This window comes from Bidens hawaiensis, unplaced genomic scaffold (genome assembly GCF_021521415.1).
Source record: "Bidens hawaiensis isolate Kalapana, Puna unplaced genomic scaffold, B.hawaiensis_p1.1 tig00050598_1, whole genome shotgun sequence".
NCBI classification, from domain to species: Eukaryota; Viridiplantae; Streptophyta; class Magnoliopsida; order Asterales; family Asteraceae; genus Bidens; species Bidens hawaiensis.
Window position 1 is genome coordinate 21195 of NW_027499064.1, and position 18229 is coordinate 39423.

The 18229-nt window shown below is 36.6% G+C and overlaps 1 protein-coding gene across 1 annotated transcript; it reads right to left on the bottom strand.

Annotated features, from left to right (window-relative positions):
- Positions 1-2563: 2563 nt before the first annotated feature.
- On the bottom strand, positions 2564-7641 carry LOC143598625 (pathogenesis-related homeodomain protein-like). Its single transcript, XM_077076792.1, has 10 exons — positions 7090-7641; positions 6456-6621; positions 6237-6360; positions 6019-6131; positions 5105-5455; positions 4791-5027; positions 3945-4034; positions 3566-3616; positions 3223-3477; positions 2564-2937 (listed from the first exon to the last, which is right to left on the bottom strand). Exons 1-10 carry the CDS (start codon positions 7497-7499, stop codon positions 2632-2634), a joined length of 2103 nt encoding a protein of 700 aa, XP_076932907.1. The 5' UTR covers positions 7500-7641; the 3' UTR covers positions 2564-2631.
- Positions 7642-18229: the final 10588 nt, after the last annotated feature.

Here is an 18229-nt window from a genome sequence, read left to right on the forward strand (position 1 = left end):
AAAGGGACAGAGATCTAAGAACTTACTTCCATCATCTCGGGAGAAGTAAGGATGTTCATTGGGGTAAGGCCACAAAAGGCTCATCCCCACCTGCACCAACGCAAATTCTGGAATGAGACCCATGGGGGTTGGAGTCCGCGTCAGCTTCACATACCATTCCTGACTTTCCGTGTCAGCAACCGGAAGGCGGGAAAATTTCTCAGTCAATGAGCGGTGGGTCATCACCTTCAGGATGACGTCAGCGTTAATCCAAAGAAATTTATTCTTCCATTCATGAGCGCTCCATTGGGGGCTCAGTTCCTATCAATTTCTTCTGAACAATGAAACTGAACCAGCTTCCACGGGATTGGATTTTGTAGATTTTAAAGAAGCAATCTACAGTCGGCTCTATCTTCAAAGCCCTGCAACAAAACTCGAAATGACTAAGCCTCATGATCCCGAACGGGTGCATCTGCGATATATGGATCCCGGTAACATCAAGAAAATCACCTAGAAATTTTGGTGATGGGCAGTCGGAAATTGCCGGTGGTGAAAGATTCACCATAAAGGGCTATCTTGCTGGCCGGAGGATTATCGGCTGTCGATCCCGGAGAAGGGAGCTCTGGTCCCCATTCCGGCGCCAACCCATACAGATTAACGATATCTTGGAAGTCTGTTACCTTCCAATTGATCTGGATATTCTCCACTAAGCCCTTCAAACCATCCTTCTTACTTTCTTTACCCTTTCCTCCTTTCTTGCCACCAGCCATAATCGGAACACTAGGAGATGAATGGAAAAGTGAAGAAGATGAAAAGGCTTGGAGAAATTTTTGCGAGTAAGAAGAAAAAGTGAAACGGTTCCCTCTATATATACACATCGCAATTAATGCGAAAGACAGGGGTACAGCTCACGTTTCCAAACCAACCAATCAAAGGTAGACACGTTAGGCGGGAACTGACAAAAACAAAAGACGTCACATTGACCACAAAACAATACCCCCAGTTCAAAAGCAACAGGAATCCCGCGGACCAACAAGCCTAACCCACGTTAAAAGGTCAGAACAGAGTCCATAATTCCTCCTGTGACATCAACTCGCGAAAGCAACAATGGACTGGGGGGGGGGGACATAGAGGTAGGGTTGGAAAGGCTACTCGCGAGTCCCTAATTCAATCCGTGGACCCTCACTTAACCGCGGATCGTCAATAAACATCCGCGAGAGGAACGCATGGACAAACACTTGCAGTCAGCACAAGACCAGCTAAGGATCCATAGTTCCGGAAACATGCTTCGCGGGTACCTATCGTAATCCGCGGATTACCAATGAGCATCCGCGGGATGAACCCGCAAACAACACAAGGGATCCATTACAAGCGTGATCCCCACGTGATATGGAAGAGCAGTTGTAACAAACTACTTCTAGAAGATTTCCCAAATATTCCCTAATAGCGACATCGACCAATGGAAGGGTGACACCTAGGCACGTAGTGGCCATCCCACGTCTCGCACGTAACGGCCACGGCCAGGCTGTCACAACCAGTAAAATATCGACACGTGTCCTTTCATGTATAAAGGGAATATTACGATAGTGACAACTCCACCAATCACCTCCCCCTACCTTCGACTATAAATACCAAGTACACCACTTACAGGTATTCATTCACACTCTCAAGCCTTACGCAATATACTTGTACTCTCTTTGATTATTCCGATCAGGACGGTACTTATTCTCACGCCGAAGGGTGGTTACGGGAAGATCCTCCCTCTTGTCCTTCCTATAACGAACTCACGTTGATCTGTTTTGCAGGCAAGCAGCTTGGATCTGACGCCATTATTATTCAGTAGGCTTACATTTGGGGTAAACTCGAGTTCGGACTATCCAGTTCGGACCCGTGTTTCTTCACGTAGCAACAACCAAACATAAGACTAAAAGATTCACTATGCTCATACATTAATAAATGGCGACCAGTGACCTGTTTGAGGTGTTGTTGATTCTGATTTATTTGATATTTTTTTTCGTATCAGATGGTTCTTGTTTGACTCTTATTTATAGGCTTCTATGAATTGTTACAACCGTTGGAAGAACCATGTACCGAACCATCACAATGGTTCGTTGGTAACTACCCATAAACCATCATTTGAACCATCATATCCCTTCATTTGTAACTGTCACAGAATGGCCTTTTATACCCATACAATTAGCATACCGTTTATGCTGGGTAAAAAAATATCTTTATGCCAGCGTCATTAAGGCATATAGTTTGATCAACTTGGAAATCATTAAATCTTAATAATATTATATAACATTCTAATCCCAACTCGAAAGCTTAACCAACCCGCTTACTTTACCACCTATGATATAGCAATACAATAATACTAATACTGTTTATATGTGTAGTTAATTTGTTTGAGCAAAAACAAACCAAAGAGAACAAGACTGCGGTTCTGAGTCAACTCGATTTTGATCAGAGTCGAATTCCACAATAATCAGCAGCATTCTTAACAACACTTTCTTCTAAGAAAATACTTATACAACTATATATTAGTTTAATACATCATTTCTCCCCCATCCCAACCTGACCGCTAAATAAATTAAAGAAACTCTGTAAGTTATTACAACCAAGGGAGACAATGATGGTGGTGTATATGCAGAACTAGGGCTTCTCCTTGAGGTGTGCAACAGGAACAAAGATGGTGTGACTGAGATCAATAGACAGTGCTGTCGTTTTAGCACCCTTTCGGTTTGGTATTCTTAATTGTATTACCTTTTGTAGTTTTTCTAACTTTGTTTTCAAAAGACAAAGTTTCTCCATTTGAGCTTCTGCTGTTCTTGCTTGTTGATCATCATCACCTTCACTCGTACCACCGACCACAACGCCTTTTTCCTTTTCTTTTTCTGTTGTTTCTTTTATTAATTTCAAGCTTGAATTATTTTCTCCAAGATCCACGCCACCATCAACCTTAAAATGTTATAGACAAATGAACAATACTGTAATGTATATGCATGTGTATTAATATAGATATATAAACACACACGCATATTTATATCCTATATTATAAAGCACCAAACAAGGACCTCTTATAATTTAGTGCTAACTTATAATGCTTATTGTGCAATAGGTAGCACAATTATAGTTTAAGGGGGTAAAATAGTATTTTATGCACAATCATCCACGTATCTTGCGTGTGCTCGTGGTGTGTGTGTTAATTACGAAAATGCCACCGTGTAAGATAACCAGAAGTACCTTGTTAGTTGATGCTGAAAGATGCAACTCTCCAGTCTTGTTTTGTGGTTTTGCAATAACGGCTGCCGACATGGCATTATTTCTCCTACGAAACTTTTTTGTGCGTCTGTCCACTGGTGTATGAATGACATTTACGGGCATATTCAGATCATTATTATTTTCTAACGGAAAGTCAACAACAGCTTTGTTCTTAACAGGTTCTGATTCAAATTCTTTTGAAGGAATGTCATTTTGATTTGAAGTATCCTCTCCTGCCTACATAATTAGTTATTTACAATGAAATTAAACATGATAATATCTTAAAATTCATAATAGAGGTTAAAGATTATGCAAATAAACTCACCCTTTTAGTTTTAAGAGATAATTGGCGTGCATTTCTGAACCACGTATTCACCTAAAAAATGTCACATAAAATCCATCAAACATCTGAATGAAACTTATCAAATATATTAATAAAAAAGATCTATTATTTCAATAGTGATCTTATATTTTGAATAAGTGATTTTATGGTTAAGAACATTTTGGGCTACTTTTGAACCATTTGACAATTTGACCCGTTTACTTTTAAGATGTTAACATGAACTTTCCCGTTTGACTCGTTAAGAGATAAAGCATAGCGCGAATCAAACCAATTAAAAGTAAACAGGACGAAACTATCACCGGGTTCTAAATCTGAAAATAAGCTTTCGTATATGTACCAATTGCCCTTGGAAAAGAAATACCTTCTCGGGGTCGAGACCTAATTGTTTAGAAATGTCTTCTTTAACAGCTCGTGATGGGAGTTCATTCTTTGCAAAAACCGCACGAAGCTTCTAATATACAAAAAGAAATACCATTAAAAAAAGTAAATAAATAGTTAAATACCAGTAGCACGTAGGCATGTAAACAAACCGAACGCTCAGTGAACAGTTCGTGAACCGTTCGGCGGAAAGTTCCTTAATTTGATAAAAAAACGAACATGATAATTTTTTTGTTCATTTAGTTAAATGAACGAACATGAACACATGTCTGGTTCGTTTATTCATGTTCGAGTGCGTTCGTTCAATTAAATACGTTTATGTCTGTTCGTTACGTTTGTTATATGCTCCTTTAAAGTTTTTGGCCCATTACAATTTAAGTCTAGTTTTAATAACTTTTTAAATGGGTATATTAACATTACTTTATAATTATTTTTAGCTCAGTTATGCTCGTTCGTCTATGTTCGTCCGTTAACGTTTGCGAATTGTTCGTTTATACTGTCAACGAACAAACATAAACACGAGCATGTTCAAGTTCTGTACATATTTGTTCGTTTTTTACAATCCTAGTTTCGACCTATTACCTTATAAACGGGTATGTTCTTTCTCTAACAGGTCAAACGGAAAAATTTAAATACTTAACTAAAAAGAAACACGTTAAAAGTCATCCGAATCGCAGTTAAATGAGTAAAATCTCTCTTATTATGGTATCATTTTCTAATCATATTTAACAAATTCTTAATAACTTCAAAAAAATCCCTTGACCAGTTGTTGACCCTGCCCAACCCGTTAACTATGCCACCTCAGAAGGAAAGAAAGAAAACAAAGTACCTCCACAGCTTCAGCTGGAATCCTCAAAAATGATCGTTTATTATCATTGCATGATAAGCTCGGGTCAGCCGGGTAAACTTCAGCGGTATCTTTTACACTTGTTTCCTCAGTTTCACAAAGAGCCATTAGAGTACTGGCTGCATCAGACTCTTTTTCTCTTCGTTTTCTGTTAGTGGGCCCCCAATCTTCATCTTCGCTTACTTGTTCATTTGCAAGTGCATCTTTCCCGAACATTTCCTGTATAATAATATATAACAAATGCTAAGTACATATTTTTCCAACTTTAAAGAAAAAGTAACATATTTTGTACTCACATCATAAAGTTTCCTATAATCAACTGATCGACGTTGTCTGCGACCGCTCACAAATTCACAATCAGTACCAGAACCCGAACCAGATGTGCTTTCGAGGCCAGTGTTTCTAATTATCTTGCAAGATTCATCATCATCAAGAACTTCATCATCTAGTGACAGTAAACTGTAGTTACTGTTAGCATCATCATTATCATCATCAGAAGATTTGTCAGCAGAGAAAACTCTGCTAACATCATTATCAATTCTGTCTGGATCATAACCATCATCGCCAGAATCATCCGAAGGCCATTCTTCTTGATTGAGTACAGTATCCCCATCATCAGGTAATGTGGCTTCAACACTAAAAACATCCTGTTCCAAACATCATCAAACTTAAGACCTTTTTTTTCCATAATTGCTGAGATTATAGTGCTTTGAAAAACATAGAATCGTATCTATAAAAGAAAACTGCACAAATGATCCCTGTGGTTTGACCATTTTGCAAGTTTGGTCACTAGATTTTGAAAATTGCAAACTTATTCCAAACATTTGTGAGAGAGTTGCACCATTAGTCATCACTGTTAATCCCAGTTAGTTTTTAACAAAAAACTTATGTCATGCGCCATTCATGTTTAAGTAATTGTGTTTTTTCAAATAAAATAAAATCTCTCAAACTCCAGAGCTACTGACGTCGACTTCATCACCTTCGATTATTTAATCGAGCCTATGATTTTATTAGGTTTCAAATAAAATGAGATCAACCATTAAACCCCACGTGAAAGACTATTTTATTAAGGTATCACAAATGTTTGGACTAAGCTTGCAATTTTCAAAATATGGAGACCAAACTTGCAATTTGGTCAAACCACATAGACCATTTGTGCAATTTTCTCTATATGTAATTTGTGAAATTTAAAATGAAAAGTAAAACAAACCTGCCAATTTGTGTCATGAGGATAACTTGTTCCAAGGTGTGCATTCATGGAGTCAATGATTTCAGTCTTGCAAATGCAATATTTACAAAACCAACCTTGGTCTCCTGGTGGGACTGATTAAGAATATAAATAACATTTCAGTTAAGTTTCAACAAAAATAATCAAAAATTGATTGCTTGCATAAACGGGATATATGATAAGATTCAAAAAGAGCTTACTGTTCTCAGTTAAAAGAGGAGGGTCGATACACATTTGATGAAACGCACAATTGCAAGTCCCGTCACACAGTATAATGTCATTATCATCATATGCTTCCCTAAGTTTACACTTAGCGCAATGTATCTAAATAGAATAAACAAAAAACCAAAATTTCATTATAGTTGCTTTATACAGCAATGGGGACTCGTAATTAACTGTAGTGGGAACTGGATACATACATTATCATGATGCACAGATCCATCTGGAGCTATTACAGATTCATCTATGCGTCCATCTGAGCTAAGTAAATCCAGCTGGCGTAAGGCGTCACGGAGTCCAAGTTTACATTTCAGTATCTGCTTCTTGGCTCTTTGAAGTTCTCTTTCTGGCTTAATTTTTTCTCGGCTGAATATAGTAACAAAAGTTAGCACAACAGTAAGAAATCCCGAGTTACAGATATAACATAAAACAATGGACTTATAACTTAATTAGCTACATTTTCACCAAATGTGTGTAGTCTGTACTTGGTAAATGCAAATACAGATAAGTGACAGAGAAATCTAGAACTCTTTCAACAAAGAATTACTTCTTATTGCACTAAACTAGCACGACACTAGTTTTTACAAAGTGACAATATGCCAATATGTATTTAAATTCTTTTAAAAGTATCATAGTAGCAGGTAAGTTACATCTTAAAGATGAATAAGCCTCATATGCTCATGCTTTGTTCAACATTTACTTAACTTGGGAGAATGGAGTAAAGTTATCCTCACACTTATTTTCATAAGTTAATAAGTATACTGTTTCACTTTTACTCTTAAAGCAAAAAATCTTCATGTCATAGTGAAAGAAAGATATAAAAATGGTGAATACCTTTGACCTTTCCAGCCTTCAGTTGAGTAAGCATCTAGAAGGTTCTGTTCAATTTTCATTCTGATGAGAAGGTACCTCGTTCGCCTTTGCAACTTGGCAGCTTCATCAACCTCGACTTTTTCGTTTGTTCTTTTTCTCTTTCGACCCCTCTTACGCTTCTCAGAAGTGAAATCCCCCTTCTGATTTTGGTAATTCACTAAAGACGGATTACCCAAGAAATGGTCAAGGCCTTTGTTTTTACTGTTCGTTAAAATGTCCATATACTTTTTCTTAGATATTTGAGAAGTTCGTGTGTTCCCATGAGATTTTCGTTTTCTTGATCTCTTTGTACATGATTTCCTTGTAATGCTCGTTGACTGCATCGATTTACCAATATTATTCTGCGCCTCTTCCATCCCTGATTCAGTCATGTTTGCTTATCTATCTATCAAACTAAGAAACAAGAAAAATAAGTTAGTCAAATGCAAAGTAATCATTCTGAAATAAATATACAAACTCAACTCAATCAGCATGGCATTAAGAATTCCATTGATAACAACAAATATTTGATTATGATCCCAAAATTTTAGAAAAATATTGACTTTCACGAGGCTTATTAAAACACAAATATAAAGATAAATGATATACCTTACAAACCTATGCGATGTTGTGCAAAATAAGACGCCATTAACATACAATCTGAATAATAAATCCACATGGTATTAACATAGTTCTTAAAGGTGCAACGCGTACTCAAGGCACAAAGGGTGAGCCTTGGGCCTAACTGCAGGGCGCTAAAAATTCGAAGCCCCGAGATAAGCACGGTGCATAGCATAAACATATGATTTTTGATTATTTCAGCCTTGTTTTAGGCTTTTTAAGGATAGTTCAAGATGATTTCATGCCATTTTTGGATGTTTTAGACCAATTTGCCAAAAATTTGTTAAAACTGACCAGAGTTTTCAACAGTTGGCCAAAATCTCACTGGAATCTGACCAAAATCTAGCTAAAATCTTACCTGAAGGTCGCCGGATTGCCTAGATATGCACTTTCCCTGCGACTCGCAGAGCCCGGGATTTTGAAAACATATTGTGTTACAGAAAAAAAACGAAACCCTAGACAATGATGAAATCCAGTAAACTGAACTAAACCTTAACTCGAACTTATTGAAGTACAAGGTACTAGTGATGAAGCATAAGTTACATTTGCCAAGCAACGAGTGAGGCAATTTTCGGTGTGTTCCATACGGTAGTAGGAAAACAACACAGCATTACAATCATCCATCAATTCAATTATTACAGTAACCTAACAGCAGAATTAGGGATCAACAACTACAAAACAGAAAAAAAAAAACAAGTAGCTAGGTTAGGGCAAATAATAAACTTCAATCAACAAAACCTAATAATAATAACAATCAATTGTGATGATCTAATTGAATAATCAGAAATCAAAACGATTTAATAAGACGAATCTGTAATTAAAAAAAAAAGGAATAGGAAGTTGGATAAACAACCTGACTGATTAGGACGTACGCAAATGCACTCGAGTACGAGCACATCGGACTGTAGCCAACCAACGGACGTTTTGAGTAAATTTAAAACTGGAAGTCAGATTTGTGACTGTGAATTTAGAAGATTAGTTAAGTTCCACGGTTGAGCTTTGTCGCCGGTGGGTTAACGGGTCGGGTCGGGTTGGGACGGTGAGGGACGTCGAGTCAATGGGTGGGCTTAAGATTTAACGCGGAGGAAGTTGACTTCTCTCCGAACTTAGTAGGAAGGACCACCTCTTGTTAAAATGATATATTTTAGGTTTTTTTTTATATATCTTGAAATGTGATGTATTTTTTTTTACGGCAAACAAAAGTAATTCCAATAAATTCAACGCGATATGTCGTGTTTTGTTATGGTGTTTATGAAAGGCGTGAAATGATATGGTGTTTAACAGGCTGGCGGTAACTGGTAAGTGTGGTAGGTAGTGGCGAAACTTGAGCTTAGTCACGGACCTAAAAATTTTCGGTTTGGGTCGGGTGGTGATTCAGTTCGGGTCGTCGATCCGGTTTGGGTCGGGTCAAACAATATGATATCTAATTATCTAATTTTTCTTCATTCATGCAAATGATTGTTCTTATAATAAAATAATAATAATAATAATAAAAACTAGATGATTTTTTAACCAACAAAGACCTAAAATATTCATGATAATGCGAGAGGAGGGGTGCGGTTACTCGATGTTGCGGCGTGTGGTGTCTCCAAGGTTGAAGGCGCTGTCCTGTGTGTGGTGGCTAAAGGTCTCTAGGATGGTGGCCAACAACGGCGGACATGATGTGTGCTTAGTGGTGGCCGTTGGTCTCAAGTGACTCGGTAAGGCAGTGAATTTGGGTTCTGAACTGAATGAATGGTGGATGGTTTCCAAACCCTAACCCAATGACAATCCTGATTTTTTTTTTGTTGTTTAAACAAGTGTATTATTATTACATATTAATAGCCCCCTTCAATGAGTTTTATAAAAACAAAGCTTTTAGTATTCGACTAGTATTTGTTTATAAAAATACGAGGTTATATATATATATATATATATATATATATATATATATATATAAATCAAACACTGAGATATTATAAAAAAAAAGTTAAGTGGTGACCGGTAGCTTTTTGGAGAAATACCTCGAGGGTAACCACACTCAATACCTATAAAAATTTTCGGACAAAAATCGTGAAGTTTACCTATTAACCGAAAAAACGGCAGTGACCAAGGTCACCCCGGTCCCTATAAAGCTTCGCCCTTGGTGGTGAGGGATATTAAAGCACTTTGTTATCTTTGAGTTAGAAATAGATCATGTGAGGGGCTCATTTTGTCGTGGAAGGATTGATTTGAATTTAATGTGTAACCAGGTGTATTTGTTGTTTATAACCGTCTCTAGCTAGATTAAATTACAAAATAAGTCAAAAAGTTATATTTGATATTGGATTTTAATAAATTACACATATCGAAATTTTGTCTCCAACGTGTTTATTTAAACAAACAATCAATTAGTCTATATGCTTAAAATGGAAATATAAATCTTGTTAACGGTTTTGCATATGAAGTGAGAAGAGAGGGAGTTGGGTTGCAGTTGGAGCTCTTCATTACCGACTAACGCAAGGAAGACGATGGATGGAGTTTGTCACTCAAAATTTATGACGGTTGATATAATCATTTTAAACTGAAGTGGTGTTTATATCGAAACAGAAGGCACGCGGGTAACAAGCTGCTTCGCTAACCCTTTTTGAATTGTAATACCTAATCTTTTAAAAACTACATTGGCTGATCTTGAAGTCATAACATTACTATGCATGACCAGCTGAACTCGACTAAGTAACTCCACAACTTCAGGCACGAGGAAACCAAAAGTGTTAAAAGCAAAATAAATAAATACGTGTTGGTTGCCAAAATACGTCTTTTCATGTTTAGTCAACTTGCATGAAACAACTTTTAAAGCAGTTTGACCAACTGTGAAACCACTACTCCCTAAGTCCATCAGAGGGGAAACCCCTGCTAGATCCACACACACATGATTTCCTCCTAACCATCCAAACATAAAGATGTCAGTTAGTCGAAAAGATGATCTTCTCTCCAACGGGTCAGTCAGAAAATTCACATGTGCTTAATTCTTAACAGAAATCCCAGCCTACCAGAATATGTCAAAGAGCACATCCCTAACCAGATCGTGCCGGTACTTGAACCCCAGGAGCTCTTTACAATGTACCGTGTGCTCCCCGTATGAGTCTAAACACGCCTTGCGAAAAAACAAAACATATCTCATCAACCGGAATAGAGGAATCATGAGGCGATACTTAAGGATAGTAAAATACTTGTCACACCCCAACCTAACGGCGGAACATACCGGGACACGACAATATTTGTATCATAGCTCAAAGAAACTAAAATAATAATAAGTGTCAATATCTAAATTTATTCATTCATAATAATTACACACAAAGAATTTAAAGAGGAAAATAAAACATTTTTTCTACTTTTATTTACTAATCTAAAGTTCAAATTTAGACTCTCCACTTCAATTCATACAACCTGCATTATGCATAAAAATAATTTGTCACCAACACATGTTGAGCGAGTAACAACGGTTTATAATAATAATAATAATAAAGAAGAAGAAGAAGAAGAAGAAGAAGAAGAAGAATTTCTTGCGTTAGTGAATATCATCAGTTAACATAAATAAATATATGTGTCTTTTAAACATACCACTAGATTTTGGGCATGTTTACTCAGATAGATTCGTAACCAATAAGTGTCTTTTTGAACATGCCACTAGATTCCGACATGTCTACTCGAACGACGTATGATCATACTATGAGGACGAGGATGAGATACCAACTGTGACATTCGTCAAATTTTGGTTTAATTTTTGTATTCGTTTTTATTACCCGTATGTAATAGGGTCCTCTCATTTAATGAAAACGTTGAGTTATTAATTGTGTTATTTGGTTTTATTTTTATTGTATTTACGCATGGCTTATATTAATGTATCCATAATCGTTTAAAGTATCAAATATGTGCATTTTAACCCCTTCCACTTCTTTTAACCAACAACCAAACACGAGGGACCTTTCTGCAATTAACCCAAACCTTTTCCCTCCCATTCTCCCTTCCCCGTCGTTACAACTAACAACCCCCCCCCCCTTCTGATTTTTACTTTAATTGGCCCGTGAAATTAGGAATTTATGGATCCTTAACCTCCACGCCAATCATCCTTATGGAATTAACGAGTAATTAACAGTTAATTGAATCATTTTGAATCAATTTCATTAACTCTTATTCGCGGGATGAACTCGATCTTGAATCACTATACATACGTGATAAGAACTCAATTAAGCTACTCCACACCATCATCTCATTATCACAAAGCAAACCCTTATCCTAATTGCATCTTTAAAGTTGTCTAGAAGCACATTTGATATCGCATTTTTGGCTGAAACCCTAACTCTTCGTTCATCTTTAATCCGTGCATGTTTAAGGTAATTGTTTAGTGTTTTTTGATTAGTTTTACTCAGGGAATCAAAGTCCTTTGTCAATTTCATATGACAGAGGGCTATTGATCTTCAATTGATGTTTTGTTGAATTAGGGTTCTTGGTGATTTGGGGGATAATCAAAACTGTTACATATATATATATATATATATATATATATATATATATATATATATATATATATATATATATATATATATATATATATATATATATATATATATATATATATTTCTTGTGTTCTAATCAGGTTAGACACTAGCTCAGATGACCAGTTCATGTTTGTTAAAACCCTGAACTGGTATGGGCGCGGGTTCAAGTCCCCCAGGCTTGGTTTTTTGTTGATTTCTTTGTTAATTATTTTCTTTAATAAATCCATTATTATATTAAAACTATTATTGTTTCAGAATCGCTTAACCAAACCGAGCCCCGTTAAACTTTTAAAATAGATTTAATAAAATGTTTTTGTCACACCCCAACCAAAAGCGGCGAAACATGCCGGGGTGCGACGCGATTGTTTCAATGCACACGACACTATTAAAATGACAATATTTAAGCAACTCATTCATTTCATTTAACATCAAATACAACACAACATGTTCATTACAAATAAACGTAAGTACAAAAAAAATAAATAGTTCATATTAATAACCTAACGGTCTAAGATAAACTAACGTTTTCAAATCTTCAGTCAATCAATAATCAAACCTGTAGCGTTGCATAAAATATATTTTGTCAACACGAATATTGGTGAGCAATTCCATGATTTTTTTTGTGTATATATAATATGAGGCAAAATCCACAACTTTTATGCAAAACCGTAAATAATAACAACAATTATGGTATATAAATCAAAAATAAATGAGGCTCCTTTCTAATAGGTAAAAATACCAAATTACAAGGAGGAGCGTATGATCATACTTATTGAGGATGAGGATGAGGTCAACCAACAAAACTAATAAACATTTAGCAATTAATCAAATGAGACATATAACACATAATCGATCAATTATTCTAAGTAGCACATAAACTAGAGTTTGCGGTTTGAGAATTCGAGTCTTAGATCATTTTTGTTTAATTAAGTATGTAAGCTACCCCCAAAGTATAAAAGAAAAAGCGGGGATGAAATTACTCACTTGGAAAATAGTGATGTCGATGAAGAAAACTTAGAATAATAATCTTTAAGAAAGCGAGCCAATGGTTTAACGTGCGTGTCATAGATTGAAAGACCTTGAGTTAATAACGTGTAACACCCCGGCTAAAGTGGAAACGCCCTAGTGTGACGTACAGATTGTTCAAAACACATGTGACACTATTAAATGGAAATATTATCATTAATTGATTTAAACATCATATACACAAGAGTGTTTTAGTGATTATTGAAATGGGGAATGGGTTTAGATTGAGATTAGGACTCTATTTATATGCGTAATTGTAACGTAAACGAGTTAATTCGTGATTATTATTGTGGCCGAAAATCCGGGGGTTTCCGAATAATAATACGGGATTGTTATTGATGATTAAGATGTTAAAGCATAATTAATATATTGATTAACTAATGTTACGGTTGTCAAAACTTGTTACGTTAGAATTTCGGGTCAAAGAACGACATTTTAGGGTGTTTGGTCTTCGCGGAAAACCGGTGCTTGCCGGAACAGTGCCGACCCGAAAAATGTGAAGAACATGAAGGGGGTGGCTGGTGATTAAAGTAATATAATATTAATAGATTTTACACTTAAGGCCCCTCCACTTTCATGTAGTTTTAAAACTAAAAATTAAAGTTTAATTACAAAGCGGGTCCTTGTACTTTGTAACGCCCGTAAATCTCGTTAATCGGCTCGATCGTTTATAAATGTTGGTCAAAAAGCCGGGGTTTCATCTTTCTAATTTAGAGTCTTGTAATACGTTTTAAAAGTCCGTTTGTCAATCCTTTTTTCCCAAAACATCCCCTCTTACGGCTTAAAGTATTATACTAGTATGTAACACCCAACATTTTCGTTTATCGGCATGCACGTTGTAGAGTTTGTATATTTATCGGGCTTGACCCGGCATTCTCCCAGGAGCTCCTTGCAAACCTCGTAAACGTTCTCACTTAACTTTCCACCCAAGTTGCTACATACTTCAATTTGGAGGGACTTGGATGTAACTATTTTATATCATAAAACAAAAGAAAACTCTAACCCTAAACCTATTTGCAGCCGTCGGACCTGGACCCCCCTGCTTGTTTTTCTTCTGCCCAGCCAAGTTTAAGCCATGAAAACTTCAATTCAAGGTCGGTTTTATAATTCCCCATGTTTTTTACACCTTAATTGATCATATGAACACGCTTATTGGTCGTTAAGATTGAGTTTTGATGATAACAGCTTGCTGACAGATTCGTATACGTTTATTTTAGGGTCTGTAACGCGATGTTAATCCACTGTTTTTGATCGATTCTTGATTCCATGATGTTCTACTTTGAGTCTAGTTTCCAGAAAGGTATAATACGTAATTTTTGGACGAGATTTGAATAGTTTTTTATGATTTTATAAAATCGAGTGTCAAACCTGATGCCGGACGACGGATTCTGGTCCGTCTTCCCGACATCATAACCTTTTTTCGACAAGTCTAAATTGGTTGGTTCCACTTCTGGAAGTTAATATTTTGAGTTAGGAACCAAACCCAATTGGAATCGTTTAATTTAGCTGGGTAATGAATTTTATAAAAATAAAACCATTGTGTTGCGCAGCTGAAATAGCTGCACATACCTTTCTGTGTTAGAAGAATTTTTATGATTTTTGTGTCCACTAGAAAAATATAATAAAAATATTTTTATAAACTTAAGATATTTATGCAACACTGGTAAAAATTTAATAATTTAATTCCATGGTTTTCCTATGTAATAAAATACATCTTTGCATGCTAAAATCTGCATGTTATATTCGTATTGATCGATAAGTTCGTTTTAGGCTTAACCGGTGGCTGCCCTTTCTCGCATCTTTCGGGGCTGTTATAATTGAAGTTCGTACTCCGTCATATTCTTAGGTATTTCACTTACAATATACTAAAATTTCATGGCCAATGGAGGTGTTTAGGTCGGTCAATTGATTTTAGTTCGAAAACTAGGTTTATCGGGTGTAGGATTGGCAATTGTTGAGTTTGATGCGTTAAACGATCGGATGACCGACCGAATCAGTTTGTACAGCCCTAGGGGGGTTTAAGGGCTGTGGGAAAATTATATTTTTGATGCACGGGGCTGTTGGGGTTAGTGCTTCGTCAATCGAGTCGGTGGTGCGTGAATTTTCGTTTAAACGTTAAAGTAAGAGTTGTAAAAAGGAACCGTCAACCCTATCAACTCGGGTGACATAATCTTGATGAATGAAAAGATTTAAAATGGAATTTGGTCCATTCGGGGCTGATTCATTTAACAAATGGTTTTAAGGTTTATTTCGCGCGCATTCGACCCGATTTGATTATCGTTGGGCCTTAGGCCAAGTTGTTGGGCCTTGGGCCAAAGTGTTGGGCCTTGGGCCAAAGTATTGGGTCTTGGGCCAAAGTATTGGGCTTTGGGCCAAAGTATTGGGCCTTGGGCCAAGTGGTTGGGCCTTGGGCCAAAGTGTTGGGCCTTGGGCCAAGTTGTTGGGCTTGAACGGCCCATTAGGCTAGAGTGTTCTTACAGTCTAGTTTAGTAACGCGTTGTGTATAATTTACAGGCCCTTGCTTGTGATTGTGCACTTAGGGATTTCCTAGCTCATTGCAGGTGTTTGGTTGATTCAGGTGAGTTCATGATGCCCTTTTTACTCTTTTACGTTTTGAGCTAGCATACACACCGAAATACAATTTTAAACGATTTTACTCGTTACAATGATTTGAATAGTTTTACATGGTCTCACTCGTGATGGTGCATTTTGAAAGCTATATTTGAATTATTTTATATGCCTTAGGATATTTTAGACTCGTGAATGGTCTTGTGTCCTTTAGATTACATACACTATTGATGGTCTAGACTCGAGGACGTTAGCAGACTTGGTAGTAATTGAATATGAGTAGACCTATCTACTTAGTTCCCGTATGGGATGATATATATATATATATATATATATATATATATATATATATTTATGTAGGAATATATATGTATGTATACATGGACGTATGTATATACGTATGAGGATGTGTTACCTTATAGCCTACGATTGTGTAATGATATTTAGTTCCTCGTGACTAAGAATGATGTATGTAGGCTTATTGATGTGTGTGTGCATGGTGATTCACGGCCGAGTCAAATATATTACTCGGGTTGTACCCGTGGTGGAGAGGCCCGTGTGACGTGACCATCATTTTGGCGGGTCAAATATATTACATGGGTTTTAAAATCTCGTGGTGAAGAGGCCCGTTGATGTTGAGCCGTGATCGGGTCAAATATATTACTTGGGGAAGACCCGAGGTGAGGAGGCCCGTATCACGTGCTTGGATGTATGAACCATGGTCGGGTCAAATATATTACTTGGGGAAGACCCGGGGTGAGGAGGCCCGTATCACGTGCTTGGATGTATGAACCATGGTCGGGTCAAATATATTACTTGGGGAAGACCCGGGGTGAGGAGGCCCATATCACGTGTTTGGATGTTAAACCGCGACCGAGTCAAATATATTACTTGGGGATGACCCGGGGTGAGGAGGCTCGTGTTGCGTGATTTTGTTTTATTAAACTGTGACCGAGTCAAATATATTACTTGGGGATGACCCGGGGTGAGGAGGCTCGTGTTGCGTGATTTTGTTTTATTAAACTGTGACCGAGTCAAATATATTACTTGGGGATGACCCGGGGTGAGGAGGCTCGTGTTGCGTGATTTTGTTTTATTGAACTGTGACCGAGTCAAATATATTACTTGGGGATGACCCGGGGTGAGGAGGCTCGTGTTGCATGATTTAAACGGTTTTGTTAAACCGCGGCCGGGTCAAATATATTACTCGGGGAAGACCCGGGGTGAGGAGGCCCGTGCTGTGTGAAAAGATGTTTAATGTTTTATTCACTTATGATTTGGTTAAGAAAGGCTATTTATGATTTTATGGTCTCATGATTTTCCACTACATTTCATACTTATGGAATTTAAATTTTTAATGAATGTCGTTTATGAAAACTTGAACTCACTCAGCTCAAGCTGACTTTGTGTGTATGTTAGATTGACTTTCAGGTTAGGAAGTGGATGCTACCGCTTGGACGTGCTGGATGCTACTCGGGAGGTTGAAGGCATTTCTGGTCGAGGAATTCAAATAAAACAAATATTTTATTTACATTTGATTTTGGACACCTGTACCCGTGTTTGGGATATTTAAATACTTACACTTTTTCCGTTGTTATTTACTCTGAACTTGTTTTAAATAAAACGAATCGATTGGTTTTAAATTTTTGTGAATTTGTGGACGTGATTACCAACTATAGGATTTCCGGGATTCGGGGTCTTACATACTTTTAATGTTCTTTTAAAATAGAAATAATAATACATTTTCATTGTGAACCCTGAGCTTTAAAGGATATTGATATTTGAAAAGAAAGTTATATATCTTGGATATTTGCATATTTCACTCGAGTAGTCTATACTCTATAAGTCGTTTAAAATCTCGAAAATTGCTGTTTAAACAAAATGAATTGAAAATGAACAACCGATTGATGTGAATTGTCGAGGATGTTAAATTACTAATAAACGATAAACAATAATACATTGAAGTGATAAACGTTTAACGAATGAGAACACGAATTCACATAAATAAAGATGACGAATGACACATAACGTACGTGCAACAAAAATTAATTAATAGCATTATTACACACACACACACACACACTCTTATAAACAAAACCGAAAATTCGAAACGGGTCAGGTTTTCGGGTTTAAAATGTAACGAATGCTACAGGATTCACAATTTTTAGAAATTTCGTCCCGAAATTAAAATAAATATAAAATTTTAAAGGAAAGCAACTAATACAAGAAGTTGTTAAAAGATTTTAAAAACTTTATTAATACATAATTTTAATAAAACAATAACATCGATCTTTGAATGGCCCGAAAGACGCCACAAATGGGAATATGGTAAGGACACTTATATATAGGATGTACTAGCGGCATATCCACCATGCTCTTATCATACT